General features: G+C 39.1%; 1 protein-coding gene across 1 annotated transcript in view; it reads left to right on the top strand.

Annotated features, from left to right (window-relative positions):
- Positions 1–20,833, top strand: part of pld1a (phospholipase D1a) — a 31,097-nt gene extending 10,264 nt beyond the window's left edge. The window contains exons 2-26 of the mRNA XM_004540168.3: positions 198–413; positions 2,435–2,604; positions 2,792–2,934; positions 3,557–3,668; positions 3,908–3,973; positions 4,449–4,507; positions 4,681–4,773; positions 5,526–5,678; positions 6,147–6,296; positions 7,081–7,164; positions 9,798–9,879; positions 10,293–10,403; positions 10,576–10,767; positions 11,394–11,607; positions 11,821–11,949; positions 12,248–12,366; positions 12,724–12,837; positions 14,889–14,999; positions 15,329–15,417; positions 15,757–15,870; positions 16,039–16,088; positions 16,214–16,348; positions 16,867–17,020; positions 18,215–18,332; positions 18,652–20,833. Coding sequence (XP_004540225.1) covers positions 230–413; positions 2,435–2,604; positions 2,792–2,934; positions 3,557–3,668; positions 3,908–3,973; positions 4,449–4,507; positions 4,681–4,773; positions 5,526–5,678; positions 6,147–6,296; positions 7,081–7,164; positions 9,798–9,879; positions 10,293–10,403; positions 10,576–10,767; positions 11,394–11,607; positions 11,821–11,949; positions 12,248–12,366; positions 12,724–12,837; positions 14,889–14,999; positions 15,329–15,417; positions 15,757–15,870; positions 16,039–16,088; positions 16,214–16,348; positions 16,867–17,020; positions 18,215–18,332; positions 18,652–18,876 — 3,171 coding nt within the window. The 5' untranslated portion in view covers positions 198–229 and the 3' untranslated portion in view covers positions 18,877–20,833. The remainder of the gene's footprint in view (positions 1–197; positions 414–2,434; positions 2,605–2,791; positions 2,935–3,556; positions 3,669–3,907; positions 3,974–4,448; positions 4,508–4,680; positions 4,774–5,525; positions 5,679–6,146; positions 6,297–7,080; positions 7,165–9,797; positions 9,880–10,292; positions 10,404–10,575; positions 10,768–11,393; positions 11,608–11,820; positions 11,950–12,247; positions 12,367–12,723; positions 12,838–14,888; positions 15,000–15,328; positions 15,418–15,756; positions 15,871–16,038; positions 16,089–16,213; positions 16,349–16,866; positions 17,021–18,214; positions 18,333–18,651) is intronic.

Here is a 20,833-nt window from a genome sequence, read left to right on the forward strand (position 1 = left end):
AGCACAAGCTGAAATACACATTTACATTACATGTGTCTGTTTTGGGGTTTGTATTCCTTGCAGTTCTTATCTGATTCACATGATAAAAAGGAAAGTCACAGTAAGGTCACTGGAAGATTAAATGTCACAAGACTGTCCTGCTCTGTGGGAGTACATATACTCTCAGGAAATGGTCATACATCTGATCTCTCTTCTAGGTGTGCCCTGCTCCAGGGTCTGACTGCTAAGCATGAGGAGTAAGGCTCAGACTGCTACCAGTAACCTCAACCTGGTGAACTCTGTAGATTCTGACAGCAGAGCGGCTCAAGACATACACGACGGTATTAAGATGGCAGATCTGGTGGAAAGCCTGGATACCCGAGAGCTGGACATAGGGGAGGGAGAAGATGTGGATTATGATGGAAACAACATAGGTAAGTTTATGGAAATGAGGAAATATATGTGCTTACCTACTGTAATTACTTATTATGTACCTGTTGCTCTCAAAATTTACAGTATTACAATAATTTCTTGTAAAGAAATCTCAAAAGCAAGAAGAAAATATTGACATAACCTACTAATTGTGGGCTCAGATAGTCTGATGGACACTCAGCAAATGTGGGGTAGGTGGTGTTAGATGAGAATGTAGCTAGGCAGCATAGAATGGTAGTCTGTAGGATGACTCTGGAAATCAAGTAGAGGAAGCGAATGAAGTGCTAGCTAAAGTGTTGAGGGAAACTCAAAAGAAGGTGTTTGTTGTATCCTCAGAAAACCAGGAGACTTGGTGGTGGAATGAGGAAGTACAGGAAAAAGTTCAAAGTATGCTAAGAAAAAGTGGGTCAGGGAGATAAAGAACGTAGACACAGATACTGGCAGTACAACAGAGAGAGAGAGAGGTGGCAGAGGCTGGTTGATATTACTTGTATTTGAAGTACTAAGAAAAATAAGGAAGCACAAATGTTTGTATCGATTGGCTGTGTCAAAGAGATTGGAAAGGATGTGCAGCAGGTTAGGATGATTAAGGTCACTAATGAGTGAAGAGTGTGTTGAGAAGAGGTATGGAGGTATGGAAAGGTATAGGAGAGAGGGCACTGGACTTTTTAGCCAGATTGTTTACCACAGAGTGAGAGGATGCCTGAAGAACAGAGAAGAAGTGTACTGATACAGATTTTGAAAAACAAGGGTGCCGTGCTGAGCTGTGGCAACTACAGAGGGATAAAGTTGATGAAGCTAGGTTAAGAATAGAGGATTATGGGTTCATGCAAAGAGACCACTACATATGCAATATTTATTTTATATGGAGAGTTGATGGAGAGGTACAGAGAAGGGTCAAAGGAGTTGCTCTGTGTCTTTGTGGATCCACAGAAAATATATGATAGGGTGCCAAGAGAAGAACTGTGGCAAATAGCAGATACTGTAGGAGTCGGGAGAGGAAGAGAAGTATTTGAGGGTGATGCAGGATCTGTATGGGGACACCGAGGTCAGATGTGCGGTATGAGTGATAGATGGTGGAGGTGCGATTACACAAGGAGACAGTTCTGAGACATTTCTTCCTACATTATTCATAATTTCCTTAATAAATTATTCAGATTCTGATTCTTTGCAGGGGGGGTGAAAAGGTTGACAGCCAGGTCAGGCAGGTGATGTTTGCAGACAATAATGTGATCTGTAGCAAGCAGGTGGAAGAGAGCCTGGAGAGGTGGAAGTATGCTCTGGAGAGAAGAGAAATAAAGTCAGTCAAGCAAAACGTGTGTGAACGAGAAGGAGACAGGTGTAACAGTGACATGAAGGAAGAAAGTCAGAGCGGCAGGGTTGAGATGTGGAGTAGAAGGATAGTGGCTATAATGGATGATGGATGTTGAATATGGAGCTGCTGAAGTGAACAATCATGGTTGTAGTGAAGGAGGATATGGAGCTGACTGGTATGACAGAAGAAGCTGTGATAACCCTTAAGTGAGCTGAAGAGGAGGAAGACCTAGCAAAGTAGCAGAGTTCAAAAGCAAGTGGTCAAGTCAGTTACCTCACTATTAAATGTTATTAGTCTTAACTTGTCAGAATATGAGCTTAAATATACACATGCAAAAAAAAAGTCTGTAACGATCCTGTTCTCAAGACCTCTACTAATTTAATGACCGTCAAACTAATTCAAAGTGGGATCACAGTGTATTAACATAATTCAATTAGTCAAAAAAGCAACTTACTACATGGAGGCTCCAAACCACTATCTAACGGTGCCAGCACATGAGGGTGGATGGTTGCACTTTTGAAGTCTTGCAAACTTTACCAGAAAATATACGGTAACATTTGCCCTAACACTGCAAACTCGCGAACTACAACGGTCTTGAACAAAGGCTGAGTTTTCACTGATGCATCCTACTCGCTCCTACAGCCTGAGCAACTCCTACATGTACAAGCAGAAAGATCACACTAAACACCCGCCTCGTCTCTGTCCCAGGGGACTGTCGTATCCCATTTTCAGCAGTGTATGCCACAGTGGGCTTTAAAGAAGCCAATGCAAAAGTGTACCTCCCCACTGTACCCATTACTGCCCGAATCCTGGAGGTGGAGAGGTTCACCACTGCACAGGACCGCTTCAATGCGTCACACCAAAGGAGTGTCAACAAGGTACTGCACACACCTCTCTATAAACTATATGCTCCTGATTGTTGCGCTTGCTGTTTACTTATGCCACAGATTTTTCCATTTTCTATTGTATCGATTGTTTTTCTTTTTTATTAAATGTTGAACATTTTTAATGTTATTGATGACATTACCATGATTACAGGTGTTAAGCATGTGCATGTTTCTGTAGTCTCTGCCAGCAGTTTTTAAGATTGAGCTGAAACATGGGGAATTTACCTGGGTGGTTAAGAGGAAGGAGAAGCATTTCATGGAGCTGCACAGAGAGCTGAGGACGTACAAAACCTTCATGAGGATACCACTGCCATCACGCAGGTTGGCATGCAATCTATACAGTAAAAGATAAATTTGCAGTCTCACATGGACCTAAGTGCTTGTTTTACCTTAAGCTTTTTGTCCTTAAATGGGAGATATATGTCCATGATGTGACAAAAGTATACTTACCCAAATGCATAGACACAATTGTCATACTAGTATATTTAATAGATCAAGAGAGTATTGTATTTACTTTATGTAGATGATATAATCAGCACTTTTCTTCTCATAAGCACAGATGTAAAAACAACAAATTTATTGCCAGCAGGGAGATGTTTTTTTTTTTTTTTTTAGCTTGAATGCTAAGTGTTGACATACTGTCCTTCAGTGCAACTGAAATTTATGAACTTTTCACATTCACGTTTTTGGTGCAGTCTATTATAATCATAGATTCTTTTTTGAAGTAAACAATAGGCTTAAAATTCAGTGAACACTTTTACTCCCTTTGGCATTCTCTGAAGTCTGACACACCTGTGAAATATACAGATTTTTTATTTCTGATCCGCCACTTAAACAGTGTTTTTAAAGCTCTGGACCTTTTGTTCTTTCTTCTATCTTATACTTTAAGGACCAAGGATATTCTGTCTTTAAAGTATTACATTTCCCACATTCTGTTTTTCAGCCACACAGTGAGGAGAAAGACTGTGAGGAAGAGTGAAGTGAGAGAGATGCCCTCCCTGCCAAGGGGAGGAGGAGAGGAGCTAGTGCGAGATGAGCAGGTCTCCAGCAGGAAGGTATGTTGGAGCGCTGTCTTTGTCCTCTTTGGCCTTGTTTTCAGGGCCATGAAATTGATTCTTGTGATATTTCAACTTTATTGCAGGGAGCTCTCCTGGCACTCACTTGTTGCCATGGCACTTAACTCCTTGCCAGCAAATCTATCCTCTGAACTACTGTTTCACATTGTTTTGCACATCTCGGTGTTTATATGCATGGGCTTTGTCAGTGTCCAAATATAGTGTTTGTGTTCCCACAGAGACAGCTAGAAGACTATTTGAACAAGCTGCTGAGGATGGCCATGTACCGAAAATATCACCATACTGTGAGTAAATACAAAACACTCCAAAGGGTCACACTTAAACATAATGTTATACCACTTGTGTTTATGCCTCATTTCTATTAGCCACTATAGATAATGTACAATAAAAGCAAATAATTATTAGTCTTTTTCTACATGTTTTAATTCAGTACCTTTATTGTGGAATTTGGCAAAGCCTCAAGTTGTTCTGTTTTGCTTTTTTCTTATAAAGTGAAGGGAAATTGTCTTTATGCTGTGCCTCTTCTTAAATAACTCCTTCACACTTAAAACATATTTTAGGCAGAAAACTTGCTGTTATGCATTTAAAGTTATTATGAGAGATGACAACACACAATTTAAGATGAGTCATATTAACTCTACGTATGTGGACTAACACTTTCTAGTTCCCATGATGATATATTACACAATGAGTGGTGTGTCTGTCTATACAAGAATCATTATGTGAAGTCTCTTGTTTGTGCTTGCCCTCTTTACACAGATGGAGTTCATTGACGTCAGCCAGATGAGTTTCATTCATGACTTAGGGCCCAAAGGACTGTGAGCATTTTCTTAGTGCCTATATCTCTGGGGATCAGGGTCAAATATCCCATGTCAAAGTTGTTCTTTCCTTAGGTGTATTTATTTTAAACTTGCAATCTTCTTTTACACTCTTCTTAAGCCCCATGATACAGTTTTTGGAAAATATTCACCAGTTATTCTCCCTCCTCCAGGGAAGGGATGATTTATAAACGCTCAGGCGGACATCGTATCCCTGGAATGAACTGCTGTGGTCAGAGCCAGGCCTGCTATCGCTGGTCCAAACGGTGTGTGAATGTTGCAGTTTTTCTCCAGCTATCTCTGTCTGTCCAATTTATTTCTCTCTGTGCATCTTCTAGTCAATCCCACTGCTTTAGCTGCCGTGTTAACTAGTTGTTTTTTTTCTTGTAATTAAGCTGTCTAAGCCAGCAGTTTAAATATACTGTGCAGTTTATTTTGGAAGGCGAGAAACATGGTGACATGTAGGAGTTGCTCAGGCTGTTGATCAACTCCTGAATGTCTTATGGTAAACACAAGAAGGAGGATTTCTTGAACATTCATTCTCAAATTTCTGGCAGGGAGCTGTCAGAGTGTGGGTGTCAAAGAATAGTGAACATCTATTACACAACTGTGCATTACACATTTACAAACATAATAATTGTGACATCTTAATAGGCGGTCATTTTTGCTGTCATGCAACATTTTTCATTTTTTCTATATTTATAAGAAAGTCTCAGTCTGACGGCAGTGGTATTCACTCACATCTGACTTTGTCTTTCTCTTCCACTTTACATCATCCAAATTATGATGTGATCAGTTTATGTTGTTATTATTTCTTTAAACACAACACAAAAATAATCCCACACGTTTGAAACACTCAGCCCGTCCACCTACATCCTCATGATGATTTTCTTCCTACACCCTTTCCTCCAAACGAGAAACATAAGAAATGGTCCACAGCAGTCAGCAGAAAGCTGCAAAACTTTACATCTACACAGAAGTCATTAATGTTGCGACGACCACTTTGTGTGTGTTGTAGCTGGCTTGTGGTGAAAGACTCATTCTTGCTGTACATGAAGCCAGACACGGGAGCCATCTCCTTCGTCTTGCTGGTGGATAAAGAGTTCACCATCAAGATGGACTCCAAAGACACGGAGACCAAACACGGAGTCCGGATTGATAGCCTCTCCAGGTGTGTGTGTGTGTATTTGTGTTTGTCATGGTTGAACAGTTGATCTTTGCAGCAGATTACCCAGAGAGTGATCATATACTAGTGCTTAACTATCTAGATACAAGTTAAACAGTGAATCCCCTCTGAGACGTTCTCAAGATAAAATCAGTGTGATGAATAATACCTGGACCAGAAGATGAACTCTTCATCAGATCTTAGCAAAAAGAAAAATATTAACCAAAACAATCATGGGTGGCCCAAAAACCACAAATCCAAGACTCTTAATCAGTGCTGCTTTTATTTTAGGAATTACTGACTAGGTCTCATATATCTCAGAAAGACAACAGATACCTCTGCCTTGATCAGCTAATGTGCATATATATACATATGAAACGATACGACTACCTCGCTCTCACGTAGGCTTTAGACTATATGTATAATCTTGTTTTCCTCTGGTTATGTTTGTATCTATAAATATCCCACCGGCAGGACCCTCGTGTTTAAGTGCAGCAGTTACAGACACGCACGCTGGTGGGGTCAGAGCATTGAAAGCTTCGTGAGGAATCATGGGAAGGCTTTCCTCCGAGATCACCGCTTTGGATCTTTTGCACAAGAACAGGAAAACATCCCTGCCAAATGGTAACTACACTGGGAGAGAACACAGCTGGCTGCGCTTGTTTTGTCGGGAAGTTTGTGTGGGATTAGAAATGCTTAATTCCAACAATGTTTGCATCAGTTTCAGACTGAAACATTTGTTTCTGTGGAACGGACAAATGCAATGTTATACATTTAAGATGTGTTGTATCTATTATACTTATTGGATTTGGAAAAATACAACTGTAACCAAATGTGTTATTTAGAAAAATGATTTATGGCTTCTTATTACAAGAAACCTACACATTCTGGGGAAAGATGCAGTAAATCAAAAAGAAAAACTCAAATTGGGCAAATCTTCAGGACATATTCTATTTGTTAGTGTTTCACTGGTAACTATGGAAATGTATTGGACTCTCTCTCTCTTCTGGCTGTGCTGTTCTTTATCTGCATTCTCTCCCCCTCAGCTGGCACTTTCTGCGAGACTGAATCATCAGTGTAATAAAGTCGTTACATTGTCTATGTACTCAGCATGGAGTCGGAAGGATAAGACGTGTTGGGAGGTGAAAGCTGAGAATGTTTAAAGACGGTTACGTCATGGTGACATGTCTATGGGTGTAGACTTAAGTTTGTAAGGCTGTTAAAGTGCAATGACAGTCGGGCCAATGAACTGAAAGGCGCCATCATTCAGCTTGTGTGTGTGTTTGTTTGTTTTTTTTTAAATACCACACAACGTGAACTATTTTATTTTTTCATATGTATGTTTGTATCATCCCAAGCTCAAGTGACAAAATGTTCTCCCAAGTGTGACTGCAATATATCTTTGCAGGTATGTGAATGGAAAGACCTACATGGAGGATGTGGCCGATGCTTTGGAGGAGGCTAAAGAGGAAATCTTCATCACTGACTGGTGGTGAGTTCTAGTGTCCTTTGTGTAAACATACAGGATGCCAAATGATGTGGTTAAGTAGTGTTTGCTGTCAGCACTGAAGTGTGAAAGCCCAGAGTAAACAAGTTAACAATAAAGGTCTTATACATGTGCCCCGTTTGCATACACTTTACAACCGTAACATCCAAACCTGATAGAATAATAATCCTGCAGACATAAAATAACAGAGAAAAATGTGCCAGTGCTATAAACGGCCTTTACTGACGCCGTTTATTGCAAACCATATTTATCTCAGTCTAGCCCTCCGTGAGTAATCTGAGCTTAACTCGGGTATTGTTAGGTAATGAAATACAAAGATGTAAACTGGCTTAAGGGGCTCTAGATTTCTGATTCAAGTAAGAGCCTGTTCATGCGAGAGAGACGAGGTTTATGGCTAGAAGGAGAAACAACAAAACCATGAATATGCAGAAAAGCAATCAATGATATTCAGTGAGGGAGAAAAAGGTATTCATTATGGGTGCACTTTATGAGAAGTACTGTGGAAACTGTTTAAATGAAGTTAGTAAACAGCTGAGTAAACAGTACTTCTAAAGAATGCACATGATGCACTGCATGCAGTGATTTTTTTATGCAAGCAGTTAAAATGTGTGATGTATGCAAACTATGGAGGAAAAGTAAGGACAGCGAAACTATTTTAAATTCTTGCAGAAAAGAAATAATTTCTTCTCTAGTATCTCGATAAGAAAAAAACAAAAACCCAACACAAATGCTAAAAACTATCAAATAGACGATAATATAAATATAATAATATATAATATTATATAGGGTGGAATGAGAGCCTTGAAAGTTGTTATCAGTACAAGTTTTTTAGTATGTGGTGAGGCTGGATGAGGTTGATGGAGGCCATAGCTGAAGGGAAAAAGCTGTTTCTTGGTGTTTCGTGTTCCTTTACTGAAAAATCCTAATTGACCTGATTTGATTGGTTTGTTTGTTGCTTAGTAATTAAGCCGGTGACACATTCTGATTTGACCCTCTGCAGTAAACCTTGGATTAGCATAGTTTGTGGCATCCACCTTGCTTAAAAGACATTGTTATAACAAAAGCCACAAGAAACAGGTCAGTCCACAGCTTCATGTTTCATTCTCTGTATTAGCCTACTAACATGCTAGAGAATTGTTTTTTGAAGTTGTTATTTTGGTTAAGAACTGGTACATTTTTGGAGGAAAGAACATATTTTTTTTGCATCAGTACCAGAGTAATGTCATAGATTTTCCACTCCCACTATATGCTGAAGTCTTCTTGTTTTGCGAACTTTAAAGGTCAGGCCCAGTGGAAAATTTTGCACCATATTGACACCAACTACTCAACATCCTTTGTTTTGCCCTCACTGAGGCCCTCAGAAGCTGCCTAGCTGCTTGGAAACACAGTTAATACATCTCTAAAATAATAGTACCTATATATTTTAAAGTGCATATCCACGTCTCCTGAACATGAAGAAACTCCGTTCTCGGTGATGTTTCCATAGCAATTGATGGCTCTGAACTAGATAAAGATAATATACAGATTAATAGTAATGGCTTTTTTGAGCTGCTTCCAAGGAACGAAACAACAGATTGATATTTTGGTACCTGTGAGAGTAATAAATGCAGTTAAACATTACATTATAACCAACAACTCTGTACTATAGAGCCATGACATGTTGTTAACTTTAATTATTATCTCCTTGCTTCAGGCAAAGAAATACAGTGACACAAAGATACAATCTCCATATCAGTTTATCCTTCTGCCCCACCCCTTTTATCCCTGTCTTGTCTATCATCACCTGAGAAATTATTAAGTATTATGTTTTTATTATCGGCTATGAAATATATGTGTAGATAAACCATGTCATGGCGTGAGAGGCACCCTGGTACATGGAACATCCAGGACAGATTGCCAGTCTGTCCCAGCACTCTATAAAAAGATAGATAAATAATTAGATGAAAATATATGGAAATTAATATATGAAAATAAAACTGAAATGTTTCTTTCTTTCTCTTGTGATACCTTAGTCAGTATGACATCCTACATTGCATTATATCCCGGGGGGGTTACAGTATCCTGGAAACGTATGCTACAAAGATGGAAATCTTATCTCAGATACAACTAGCTTGGTTAGTTTGCATGGTAAAGAAAATTGCCCATGACCTGTTACATTTTTCCAAATCAAATAAGTTTTCCAACTTATTTGTCTCTGCTAACAGAGGTGTAATATTCTTGACATTGTAATTTAAAATATAATAGTTTATGATCCCACAGAGCCAAATGCACCACTGTCTGGACGTGGCTGAAATCCCTGTGTTCTAAAGCAGTAATCACTAGGCTTATGGTCTTAACCAATGAGGTGTCACCCTGTGCAATATGAGCCAATGGTATTGTAGACATGTAAGCTCAGGATGCCAATGTGAATGACTCATGAGACTATATCATTATGTCATGTCTGTCACACTCTATGAGGAAATGTGCCGCGAGCTCTGACTGGTGAAGGCAAACATTACTTTTAATCTGTCTTAATGAGTGAGAATGCATCATTTATTCATCTGTTCGCCCGTCTTATTGTCTTATTGTCCTTCTTTAGTGTTGAATTTTATTCCTCTCTGTCGCTCTTGTTTTGTCAGGCTGAGTCCAGAGATCTTCCTTAAAAGACCTGTTGTAGAAGGAAACAGGTGGAGGCTTGACTGCATCCTCAAGCGCAAAGCAGTATGTACACATTAGACTGCCAGCATTATTCATTAAGAAATACACATCAGACCAAGTACTGAGCACTCAGTGTAAATGTTTCCCTGTACTTTCCTTTTAATTATTTTTTTTAATGTAACCATTTGTAGTGAAAAGTTGCTGTTTTTAGTTGGATAAAGCTCTTCTCCCAGTATTCACAAGGTTTATGTTTACTAAACTTCTCATAATGAACTGAACATAAGAGTACATCCTGTCTATATCTGTAGATGGTATAAATCAAAGGCCTTTTTATCGTAGCCAAAGAAATTAGTGATACTGGAATTTGTGACTTTAAGTGCACATATTCCACATCCTTATCTGTTCCCATTGCTTTTATAGCTGAATTAGATACAGACTTTTGGAGAATAACCGAATTTATTTGCCCTTTGAAACAGCAACAGGGAGTCCGAATTTTTGTAATGTTGTATAAAGAGGTGGAGCTCGCTCTGGGCATCAACTCAGGCTACAGCAAAAGAACCCTTTTGCACCTGAACCCGAACATTAAGGTAAGTGACATGATATTAAGGTTTGATAAACAATGCAGTGCCACATTTCCCAAATTATTCAATGTCATATCCAGGACCAGATTAACCGTGAGAATAAATAAAATAATAGATTTTTGTTCATATTACAATGTATACAAGTGTACTGCATATGTGCTGTGTGTTTATGCTCCAGGTGATGCGCCATCCGGATCACGTCTCCTCCTCTGTCTATCTGTGGGCACATCATGAGAAGATCGTAGTTATTGACCAATCAGTGGCCTTTGTGGGCGGTATTGACCTGGCGTACGGGCGCTGGGACGACAGAGAGCATCGGCTGACGGATGTGGGAAGTGTGACACGTTCAGATGAGAGCAGACTGAGAAAAGTACTCCATTTACACACAGCTGCATGTGGGGAATGAAGTATAAAAATGCAAGCTGGCAACCTCTTAATTTTATTGAACTGAATTCCTATACACAAGTACTCAATCGCATTATGCTCTGCTGACCATAAAATATTTATTCTCTGTAACTCTCATACAGCATTACAGCTACAGAGCTGCTACCAGCAAGAAGTTTCATAATATCAAGTATCTATTTTTTTTAATCACCTTTCCAACTGCATTGACACTTTGGACTCCTCACATGATTTACATCATTGAGAACAAGTCTTTATGTGTTGTTAATACCCGTGATGACAGTTTCCAATTTGGAGAACGCCATTCAGACCAGAAAGCAAATGAAACCTTTTGAATTGTTCTACTTTTGGCTGGACAAAAAAAAAACAAAAAAAAAAACAGATCGCAAATATCCACATAAAAGCAAATGTCTCTCTAGCTTGTGACTTCAACCTTTTCTTATAAGCCTTATTTGGCTCTATTAAATATTAGCAACACCCCTAGGCAATGTAATGGAGCATGAATCAACAGCACCTATTAAAACTGCTGTGTCCATTATAACCTTATAGTTTAAGGTAAAAAACTGCAGTTATAGATCGTTTTCATGTTCCTAGACTGGCTCCACCAACACTCCATCCAGTAAGGGCTTGTCCTCTGTTGATGGCGTCTCTCAGAGCAATGGACGAGGGACACCGCCCAGTGATCCAGCGGATTTACCTAAGCTGAAGGGAATCGGTCGCAACAGGATGGCTCGCTTCAGTCTGCGCACACTGAGGCACAAACACACTCTGCAGCATGTGGACAGTGTCAGCAGTGTTGATAGCGCAGGTATGTTAAGGCAGAGGAAAAAAAATCGTGCTTTGCTATTTTGGCAGTGAGATGCTCTGTTACGCCACCTCTCACGACAGCGGGGGTGTTTGTGTGGGTAAGAATGTGAATGTGAGTGAATGAGAGGCGCGTTGTAAAAGGTTGTACTTTCAAATGCAGTCGATATTTTAAAGGCTGTAGATTCATTTGTTCTGTATATGTGCACATGTGTAGGGAGCGGTTCGGTACGAAGCCTGAAGACAGGTGTGGGAGAATTACAAGGAAACACTCGCTTTTGGCATGGAAAGGACTACTGCAACTTTGTGTACAAGGACTGGATCCAGCTGGAGAAACCTTTTGATGGTCGGTCACACACATGGACACACCCAGCAGTTTGATGGAAACATATAATCATCTGGAAAACTAAATAGAGTCGATCTGAGTCACATTGGCAACATTTGTTCCACTTTTTTCACTCAAACCCTCTCCACTAAAATATCTGACCTCACTGTACGTTATGTCTTCTTACTGTTTCAGCTGGTCTCACTATTTATTTTTTATCACTGTATATTTCTCCATATTTTTGCAGCCATTCTTTTCTTTTACATTTTTAAGTTCTTCATCTAAAAAATCCTTTTTGGATCTGTTCCTCTTTTTGCAGACTTCATCGACAGGTACACCACTTCCAGAATGCCCTGGCATGACATTGCCTCAGTGGTTCATGGTAGAGCTGCCCGGGATGTGGCAAGACACTTTATTCAGCGTTGGAACTTCACTAAGGCATGCAGTGTACTTTGGCCAAAAACACAAAGAGTTGTAGAGCAGGAGCAAAGCTTAAAATTTTACTTCTTTAACTGGGAATTTATAGCCACTTTTTAGTGGTTTGTTAGTTAATAATTAAATACTTTAATTATTATTATAAGTTGTGGAAAGATGGTGTTAACTTCAAATCATGACTCACTTTCATAAAAAGCAGGATAATAGGAGACATGGAAAATATAATGTAATCCTCATCGTGGTGCTCAGGCTTTCCATGCCACCAACTTTTTTCCCCTGTTTATTCAAAAAAGAATGCTTCCTCTATAGAGACTGTATTTACCGTCTCCCGCCTAAATTCTCCACATGTCTTTTCTGCAGATCATGAAGCCAAAGTATCGCTCCCTGTCTTATCCATTCCTGCTGCCTAAATCTCACTCCACTACCAATGAGCTCAGATACCAAGTTCCTGAATGTGTTAATGCTAAAGTTCAGGTAAGGCAACATTTTAGGCATAAAAGAAAGCATATTGTGAATGTCATATTTATATGAAGTACAAACTGAAACAAAAACAAGCCAAAACATGTACATAATGCAAACAAATGATAAAAAAAAATCAACTGTCTATGGGCCAGAAAGTTATATAACCACAAAGCTTGTCTTGCGTTGATACTCAAGGGTTTTTACCCAAAAGGAACCGACCTCTGAGAGAAATTGTTGCCTAACATAAGAAGTGGACAAACAAACCATCATGACTCCATTACTTGTGTTTGTTTATGTCGTTTATTTTGTTAGCCACTTTTCTGAAGGGACGTCTCTAAGAACATAATGTGCAAGCTTTCCATTTGTGTCTATTAATATACATTTAACTTACTCATATGCTTAATTAGTTAACTTTAACTATATATTTTAACCATTGACAAAATATGTAAACTGTACTTGATCAGGAATATTGTGAGAACCACAGTTGGAAATCCCATTATTTTTCTTGCATGTAGTTCTCATTTGCAGTCAGAAGTTTACAAATACATCATTGTCCATCATCATGGCTTTTAATGATTTCTTTGAACAGTTCCTTTTCCGGGTGGAATTACTGTACAACATACATCTTCAATGACTTTAAAAAATTTGGTTGCACACGTTTGAATTTATTTAGGATTTTTGTAATTCCCACAGGGTTAAAAGTATACAAATAGGGCTGTTCGATATAACGATATAAAAACGTCTATCGTTTCATTTTACGCTATCGTTTGTTTCGTGGTGTCGCAAAATAAACTGTTTACGGCAATATTTTTTCATTATTTCACTGTAGTGGCTATATTAATTTCTTAAAGTTCTCACTTTCTCTTATATTTAATATAACCACACTACAGACAGACAAGCGTTTGTTTTTATGCCTTGTCGTTAGCAACAACGACGTAAAACCACCGCGTGTCCGCTTGTTCCGCATAAACCTTTCACAATAAAGCTCAAGATCCTGTTGAGACTTTTCAAAATAAACTGAATCACGTGAAAGATGCAGAGTGTTTACGGATGAGAAGCAAAAAAGAGCCGCCAGGTGCTAAAAAAATAAACCTTAGACTCAAACGTTAGAACAGACTTTTCCCCGCAGCATGCCGTGTAATGAATATGCACAAAGAAAACTGCGCCGTTACAACTGTCTAAAAATGTTTCACACATCAGTTAAAACACTCGACTCCAGGTAGGCTACGCGACGCCCAGCTGGAAACACTTCACGCAAGTCGAGCTGACCGAGATTCGCAGAATTTATAGAAAATGTTAAATTTTTGTGATTTATATCGTTATCGGATGATAGATGTCTTAATATCGGGATATGAGATTTTGGTAATATCGCACAGCCCTATATACAAACAGACTCAAACATATGCATATATCCCCACTGACACTTCAGCAAGTTGCACCTCTACCAGACACTTGATAGCTGTCAATAAACTTCTAACATAATTCTGATTGGATATTTAAGTGGTCTTTTTGGCAGAATTGGTGCAGTCCCCCAAACAGATCTCTTGCCATTGTAGTCAAACAGCTCAGTCTTTGTCTGCCATGTCCATAAAACCAAAAAACTTTTCTCTAGAAGGCATTTGGCTTGTCCATGAGGGTAGCTGCAAATTTCAATTAAGCTTGAAGGTTTTGATTTTAAAGCAGGAGTTTCTTTCTTGGTTGGCAGCCTCTCAATATATAGCGATGCAAAACTTGCCACCATTCTCCAGTTCATGGCAGTCTTGGTGGTTCCTCAACATCCTAACAAATTTTCTCTCATCTAAGGGTGACAGATTGGGCGTTCTTCCAAATGACAAAGTGGAGACACATCAGAATAACATGTGCAATTGTTTGAAATGATGTTCTAAGAATCTTTGTTTAGAAATGGCTCTTAGAGAGCTTCCAAACTTCTGTAAATCTGCAATTTTTACAAGCCCATGACATCCACAGCTATGATTAGTGTGTGTAAACTTCTAAACACAACTGTATGTGTGAAACATTAAATGAATCAACACACACATTTGTACTCTGTCTGTGTGTAAAAGGTGTTACGGTCATCTGCAGACTGGTCGGCAGGCATAAAATACCACGAGGAGTCCATCCACAATGCCTACATCCAAGTCATCGCCAAGAGCAAGCACTACATCTACATAGAGGTAAAACAACAGAGAGAGTCAGATATAAAAATAAAAGAGAAATACTGCATTTTGAAGCTGATATTCAAACTTTATTATCAAAGCACTGATGTTTGACTTTGATGCAAAACAACACATGTCTCTTCTGAAATGTGTTAATATTCCCAGTACAGAGATGACTCCTTTTATTATATGTCAGCCAAAATGCTTTCTCACATCGTGAAATTAAAGTCAGAAACATAAAACTATAATTATTTTAGGGGGAATCAAAACCTGGGAGCCATAACTGTTGTTGCTTTTGCACTTTGGGTTTGTGTCATTCCTCCCTTTCTTTTCTCTGTCTCACTCAGAATCAGTTTTTCATTAGTTGTGCTGACAACAGGACGGTCTACAACAAGATTGGAGACGCCATCATTGAAAGGATCATCAGGGCAGACAAGTACTTCCCTTTATTGAAGCAGCTTGTTTGCTTAAGAAGTGGTTTTGATTGTACTAGGGTGGCTGTAGCTCAGGTGGTAGAGCAGGTCATCTACTGATCGGAAGGTTGGTGGTGATGCATCCATCGGAGTATGAATGTGTGTGAATGTTAGCTATAAAGGACTTAGAAAAATGTGCTTGTGTGAATGGGTGAATGCACAAGTTGTGTAAAGTGCTTTGAGTGCTCAGATGAGTAGAAAAGCGCTATATAAGAACCAGTCCATTTACTGTAATGAAGATGTAAAATGTAATGCATATGCTTCTGGGCCTAAGTCTAAAAATCATGTATGTTTGTGTACAGAGAGCGTAAGAAATACCGTGTGTATGTGGTCACCCCACTGCTGCCTGGGTTTGAGGGAGACATCACCACTGGTGGAGGGAATGCCATCCAGGCTGTCATGCACTTTAACTACAGGTAGATCACATGACTTTTTCAGAAGAATTGAATGTTGTATTGAACTTTGTATTGAACGTATTGAAAGAGGAAGGGGGAAGGGAAATGAGAAAGCACATCACAAAACTAGGATTTTCTCATGTGACGTTTACATGCGCTGTGGTGAGATTTAATCTCTTGTCCCCTCAGAACCATGATCAGAGGAGAGTACTCTATCATCTCCCAGTTGAAAAAGGAGAGTAAGTTGAGAGATAAGCTATAAAATTAAGTATTCTGAGACCCAAAAAACTTCTGATATTCTTTCAGATTCACCCGCCGCCATAATGTTATCTAAATTCTAGTTTTGATCTCTTCTATTTCCCAGTGGGCGATCAGTGGATGAACTACATCTCCTTTGCTGGACTTCGGACTCATGCTGAGCTAGCAGGACGCCTCGTCACAGAGCTCATCTACGTCCACAGCAAGATGCTCATCGCTGACGACAATACAGTCATCATTGGTTAGTCTTTCTCTCATCTCACCTTCTGTCACTTTCTCTTCTTATGCTGTTTTCACCAGCTACTATTGGAAGAAACTGGCTTCTCTGGCTCGACACCATCAAAATGTGATAATGCTAAAAATCTGGTTCTATTTCCTCGTTTTATCACCATGTGAATGGCTAAAACATTTGCATAATAATGCTGTTGTGTCAATGTGTGTGGAGTGGTACGTTGCTCTGTTGTGCCACCTGCTGGTGTATAAAGTGCAGCTCACCCTTTCGACAAAAGGAAAAGCACTCCATGTCTTCTTATTAATATTCCTCTTCTTTTCTCTCATTAAATCTGTTCTCTTGTAAATACAAATCAATGTAAATAAGGTGAAAAGTTATTGTTTATGACAGTATATGTAAATCAGTCCCTAGCAGGATACCGCCACTTTGAATCTGTCAAAATAATAAAAAAACAGGGTTACATACCAACAGCAGAAGTTAGCTCAAGTCATAGACTACATTTAACCAGCTCTGTGTGTCTGTTGCAGGCTCTGCGAACATCAATGACAGAAGTATGCTGGGTAAACGTGACAGCGAGGTGGCAGTGATCGTTGAAGACTCCGAAAAGGTTCCCTCAGTAATGGATGGAGAGGAGTATGAAGCTGGGCATTACGCTCTTCAACTGCGCCTCGAATGCTTCAGGTGCTTGTCTGTTTCTATGTGTGTATGAGATGACAACGTTAAAAGCACATTGCTATTTTGTGATATGTTGTTATTTTTTAAGTGCTTGACATTTTATATATTGAAATTTTTGTTTATCATGCCGAAAATCCCACTACATGCCTACATGTAAATAACAGCTAATGTACATGTGGCTTTGAAACAATAAAGAAAGAAAGAATGCAAAAGAAATACACTCACCAGCTGCCTTGTTAGGAACACATTGCTAGTACTGGGATGGACTCAATTTCGCTTTAGAGCTGACATAGATTTAACAAGGTGCTGGGTGTATTAATCATGGATTTTGGTCTATTAATATGATCACATCACACAGTTTTTCCAGAATTGTTTTTTAATCCTATTCCAATCCCATAGGATTGAGATCTGGTAACCGTGGAAGCCATTTGAATATAATTAAGACAGTATTAGATGATTGCAGCTTTGTGACATGGGGAACGGTCTTCATGGAAGCCGTCAGGCTCAGTGAAACACTGCCCAGTTTATACTACGGGGCACAAAGAGGGGCAAGAAAATATCACACAGATAACTACACTACCAGTAGTTGTTTGAGTTGTTGATAGAAGGCAAGATGAATCAATTTTGGTGAGCCTGTGTGAACTGTAGCCTCAGTTTCTTGTTCCTAGCTGACAGGACAGGCACCTGGTGTGATCTTCTGCTGCTGTAGCCCATCTGTTTCAAGGTTTGATGTGTTGTGTGTGTTCAGAGATGCTCTTCTAGATACCTTGGTTATCACTAGTGGTTATTTGAGTTGCCTGAGAGATGGTTGCCTTGCTATCAGCTTGAAATAGTCTTGCCTTACTCCTCTGACCTCTGGCATGTACAGCCTCAGAGAACTGCCAGTCAGCTGTATATCTTCCCTTTTGTGGACCATTCTCTGTAAGCCCTAGATGCGGTTTTATGGAATAATCCCAGTAGATTAGCAACATCTGAAATACTCAGAACAGCCTGGCTGGTGCCAACAACCATCCCACTTTTAAAGTCACATAAATGACCTTTCTTCCCTTTCTGATGTTCATTTTGAGCTTCAGCAGGCTTACATGCCTAAATACAAAGTGTTGCTGCCCTGTGACTGCCTAGTTAGATAGTTGCAATAATAAGCAGTGATTTCTGTAATCACTAAAACATTTTCTCTATCTGTCTTTCCCTTCTGAACAGAACTATTCTTGGAGGACACTCTGACACCAGCATTGACCTTTCTGACCCCATCAGTGACCGTTTCTACAAGGAGGTGTGGATGACAACAGCTGGCCGCAACGCCACCATTTACGAGAAGGTAGAGTGAACATTAACATTTCACATGTGGAAAGAAAACATTCAGTTTAGTGAATGGCAGGTAATCATTTTGAGTTTGTGCCTTTAAGAAAGAGATAATTCAGAGATAAACCATGTTTTAAACTCAGCACAGACCATATTTTAGCTAAAGTTTTATCTGAACACAGCACTACCTTGGCCCATTTTGTAACTGCCCACGAGTTTGTCTTTCACTCTCAGAGAAACTCGTGGACAGAACAGTTAACTAAAATCTCACGGTCCACTCAGATAGACTGCCACAAACCTGGACTTAAGTTAATGAGGCATATGTTTGGTTGCAGGTGTTTCGCTGCCTTCCTTCATCCCTTGTTAGAAATATGTCGGAGTTGGAGCAGTACCAGTCCAAGCCAGGTTTGGCCCAGACTGATCTTGCCCGAGCTCAGGAGGAGCTGCGCAAAATCCGTGGCTTCCTAGTGCAATTTCCTCTGGACTTCCTGTCTGAGCAAAATCTCATGCCCTCTGTTGGGACAAAGGAAGCCATGGTTCCAACTGAGATCTGGACATGAAGGGTTTCAGCCCATTACTCACAAAATGAAATGGACTGTTCCTTGAGAAGGCCTCTTGTGGGAAGCCTCTGGGTGGTTTTTTACAGTTTAATGATGATAAATGTTCAGTACTGGAGTTGCAAGAGATCACTTCTGAATAATAGATTTCTGAGATGAAAGTCAGATTAAAACTTTCTCTTTTTGCTTGATACGATTGCTGAGCAATGACAAATCTCTGAGATCTATTGCTACTGGAAAACACTAGACAGTAGTTATAGCATGTTAGTGTTTGGATGTATTATGTGAAGAAGATGGGCACCTATGATAGCAGTGTGACTGCATTCAATATGTGGAAAGACAACATGAAGACTGGGTTTTGGGAATCACTTTATCTTGAATTCTAGATGCTTAGACCTTTGAACTGTGCAAAAGGCTCATAAGATGGCAGAAGCTTGTATGGGACCATGATGATGAAGTCTATAACCAATTTATGACACTAACAGATATTCAGCTCTGTTTAGAAATCACAAAATCTAAACATTAGATGGTAAAATGTGATTAACTGAGTTCGTTATGTATGCCCGTAACATGCATTAGTGCCATGTATGCTGTTTATGAGCTCACGGAAGAGTTGTCTGTTAAGTATGTGCTGCTTTTGATAAATTATTTAAATTTACAAGCATGTAATCTCAGAGGTGTTTTGAAGATTTTGTTTGTGTAAGAAATTGAAGTTATGCTTGGTCTTTACTTTGTTGCCAACTGCACAGAGACAATGTTACCGTTTCGAGAGCAGTGCACAGTTTACTAACTATGCTGAAATCTGATTGCCGTGATGCTTGTACCAATCGCACCTCTGAGAAAAAAAACAAAACTTCATCACTGACATTTTATTTGTTGTTGAAGATGTTTTGTGACCTGTTAAAATGATTCAGTGGCTTTTTAAGACAATCGGCGAACCCATTGAGAAGAGAAATTTCTTCTTTGTTCAGCAGATGGTGCTAGCTTCCTAAAAATCAGTTGCAAAATTAGAAAATAAGATCTCCAGGATCTTTAAGGTCCTCTTGGTGAGTGAAAATGGATTTTGAACATTGTAACAAAAGAAACCCAGCAAAACTACAGCAATTATGTTTGTCATTAAGCATGCAGATGAAGCTGGATGTAAAGCTTTCGTATGAAGTCAGGCTTTGAAATTGCTTCGTTCCAGCTTCTGTGTAGTTCCAGATTGAAAACAGCATTTCAAAGTCTTTATTTTTTTGTTTTGTTTTTATTGTAATGTAACAGTTCAGAGTAAAATTACCTTTTATCGAGATACTTGCGATAGGTGATCCACGAGCAGTTTATATATTTTGTAAATGTGAAAGTATGGACTCGTGTTACCCAGTTTGTTTTAATTTTTAATATTTTCCACATTGTCTTGTTTGAGCATCACCATCCCCTAAATGTGAAGATAAAAAAACACTTCTTTAGAAACGAATCGCACAGCCGGTAATTATGACACATTGGAGTCGCAATGTATTTTACAAATCAAGCACATAATTACTTTGACCTGGCATAGAGCTCCAGTTTTGTCATGAAAAGGCAGAACCCTTTGTCTACCCAATGTGTGAATCATTGCCATTTATGTAAGAGAAAATGACTGGGACCACAAAATTGGCAGATGTAAAATAAAGTGCTTAAAACACTTTTACTTTTTTAACTGTTTTGAATTTGACATTATCGTCTGCCCTGTTTATTATTTATGGATTTTAAAGAATCGAGCATTCTTTAAGATTTATTTTTAAATGTATGTCACGTTCACACTGATGATTTTGGACTTTTTTCTTTTTCATACCCACCTTGAAGCTGTTGTTTCTGTAAACTCTCTGGACCTCTTGCCTTCATTCAGTTTATGCACAATAACCTTTTTGTACAGTTAAAGATTTCCGATATCTATTTGTTCATTTGAAACTATGTAATTAAAATGACTAACAAATACGCA

This window comes from Maylandia zebra, linkage group LG19 (genome assembly GCF_041146795.1).
Source record: "Maylandia zebra isolate NMK-2024a linkage group LG19, Mzebra_GT3a, whole genome shotgun sequence".
Taxonomy (NCBI): domain Eukaryota; kingdom Metazoa; phylum Chordata; class Actinopteri; order Cichliformes; family Cichlidae; genus Maylandia; species Maylandia zebra.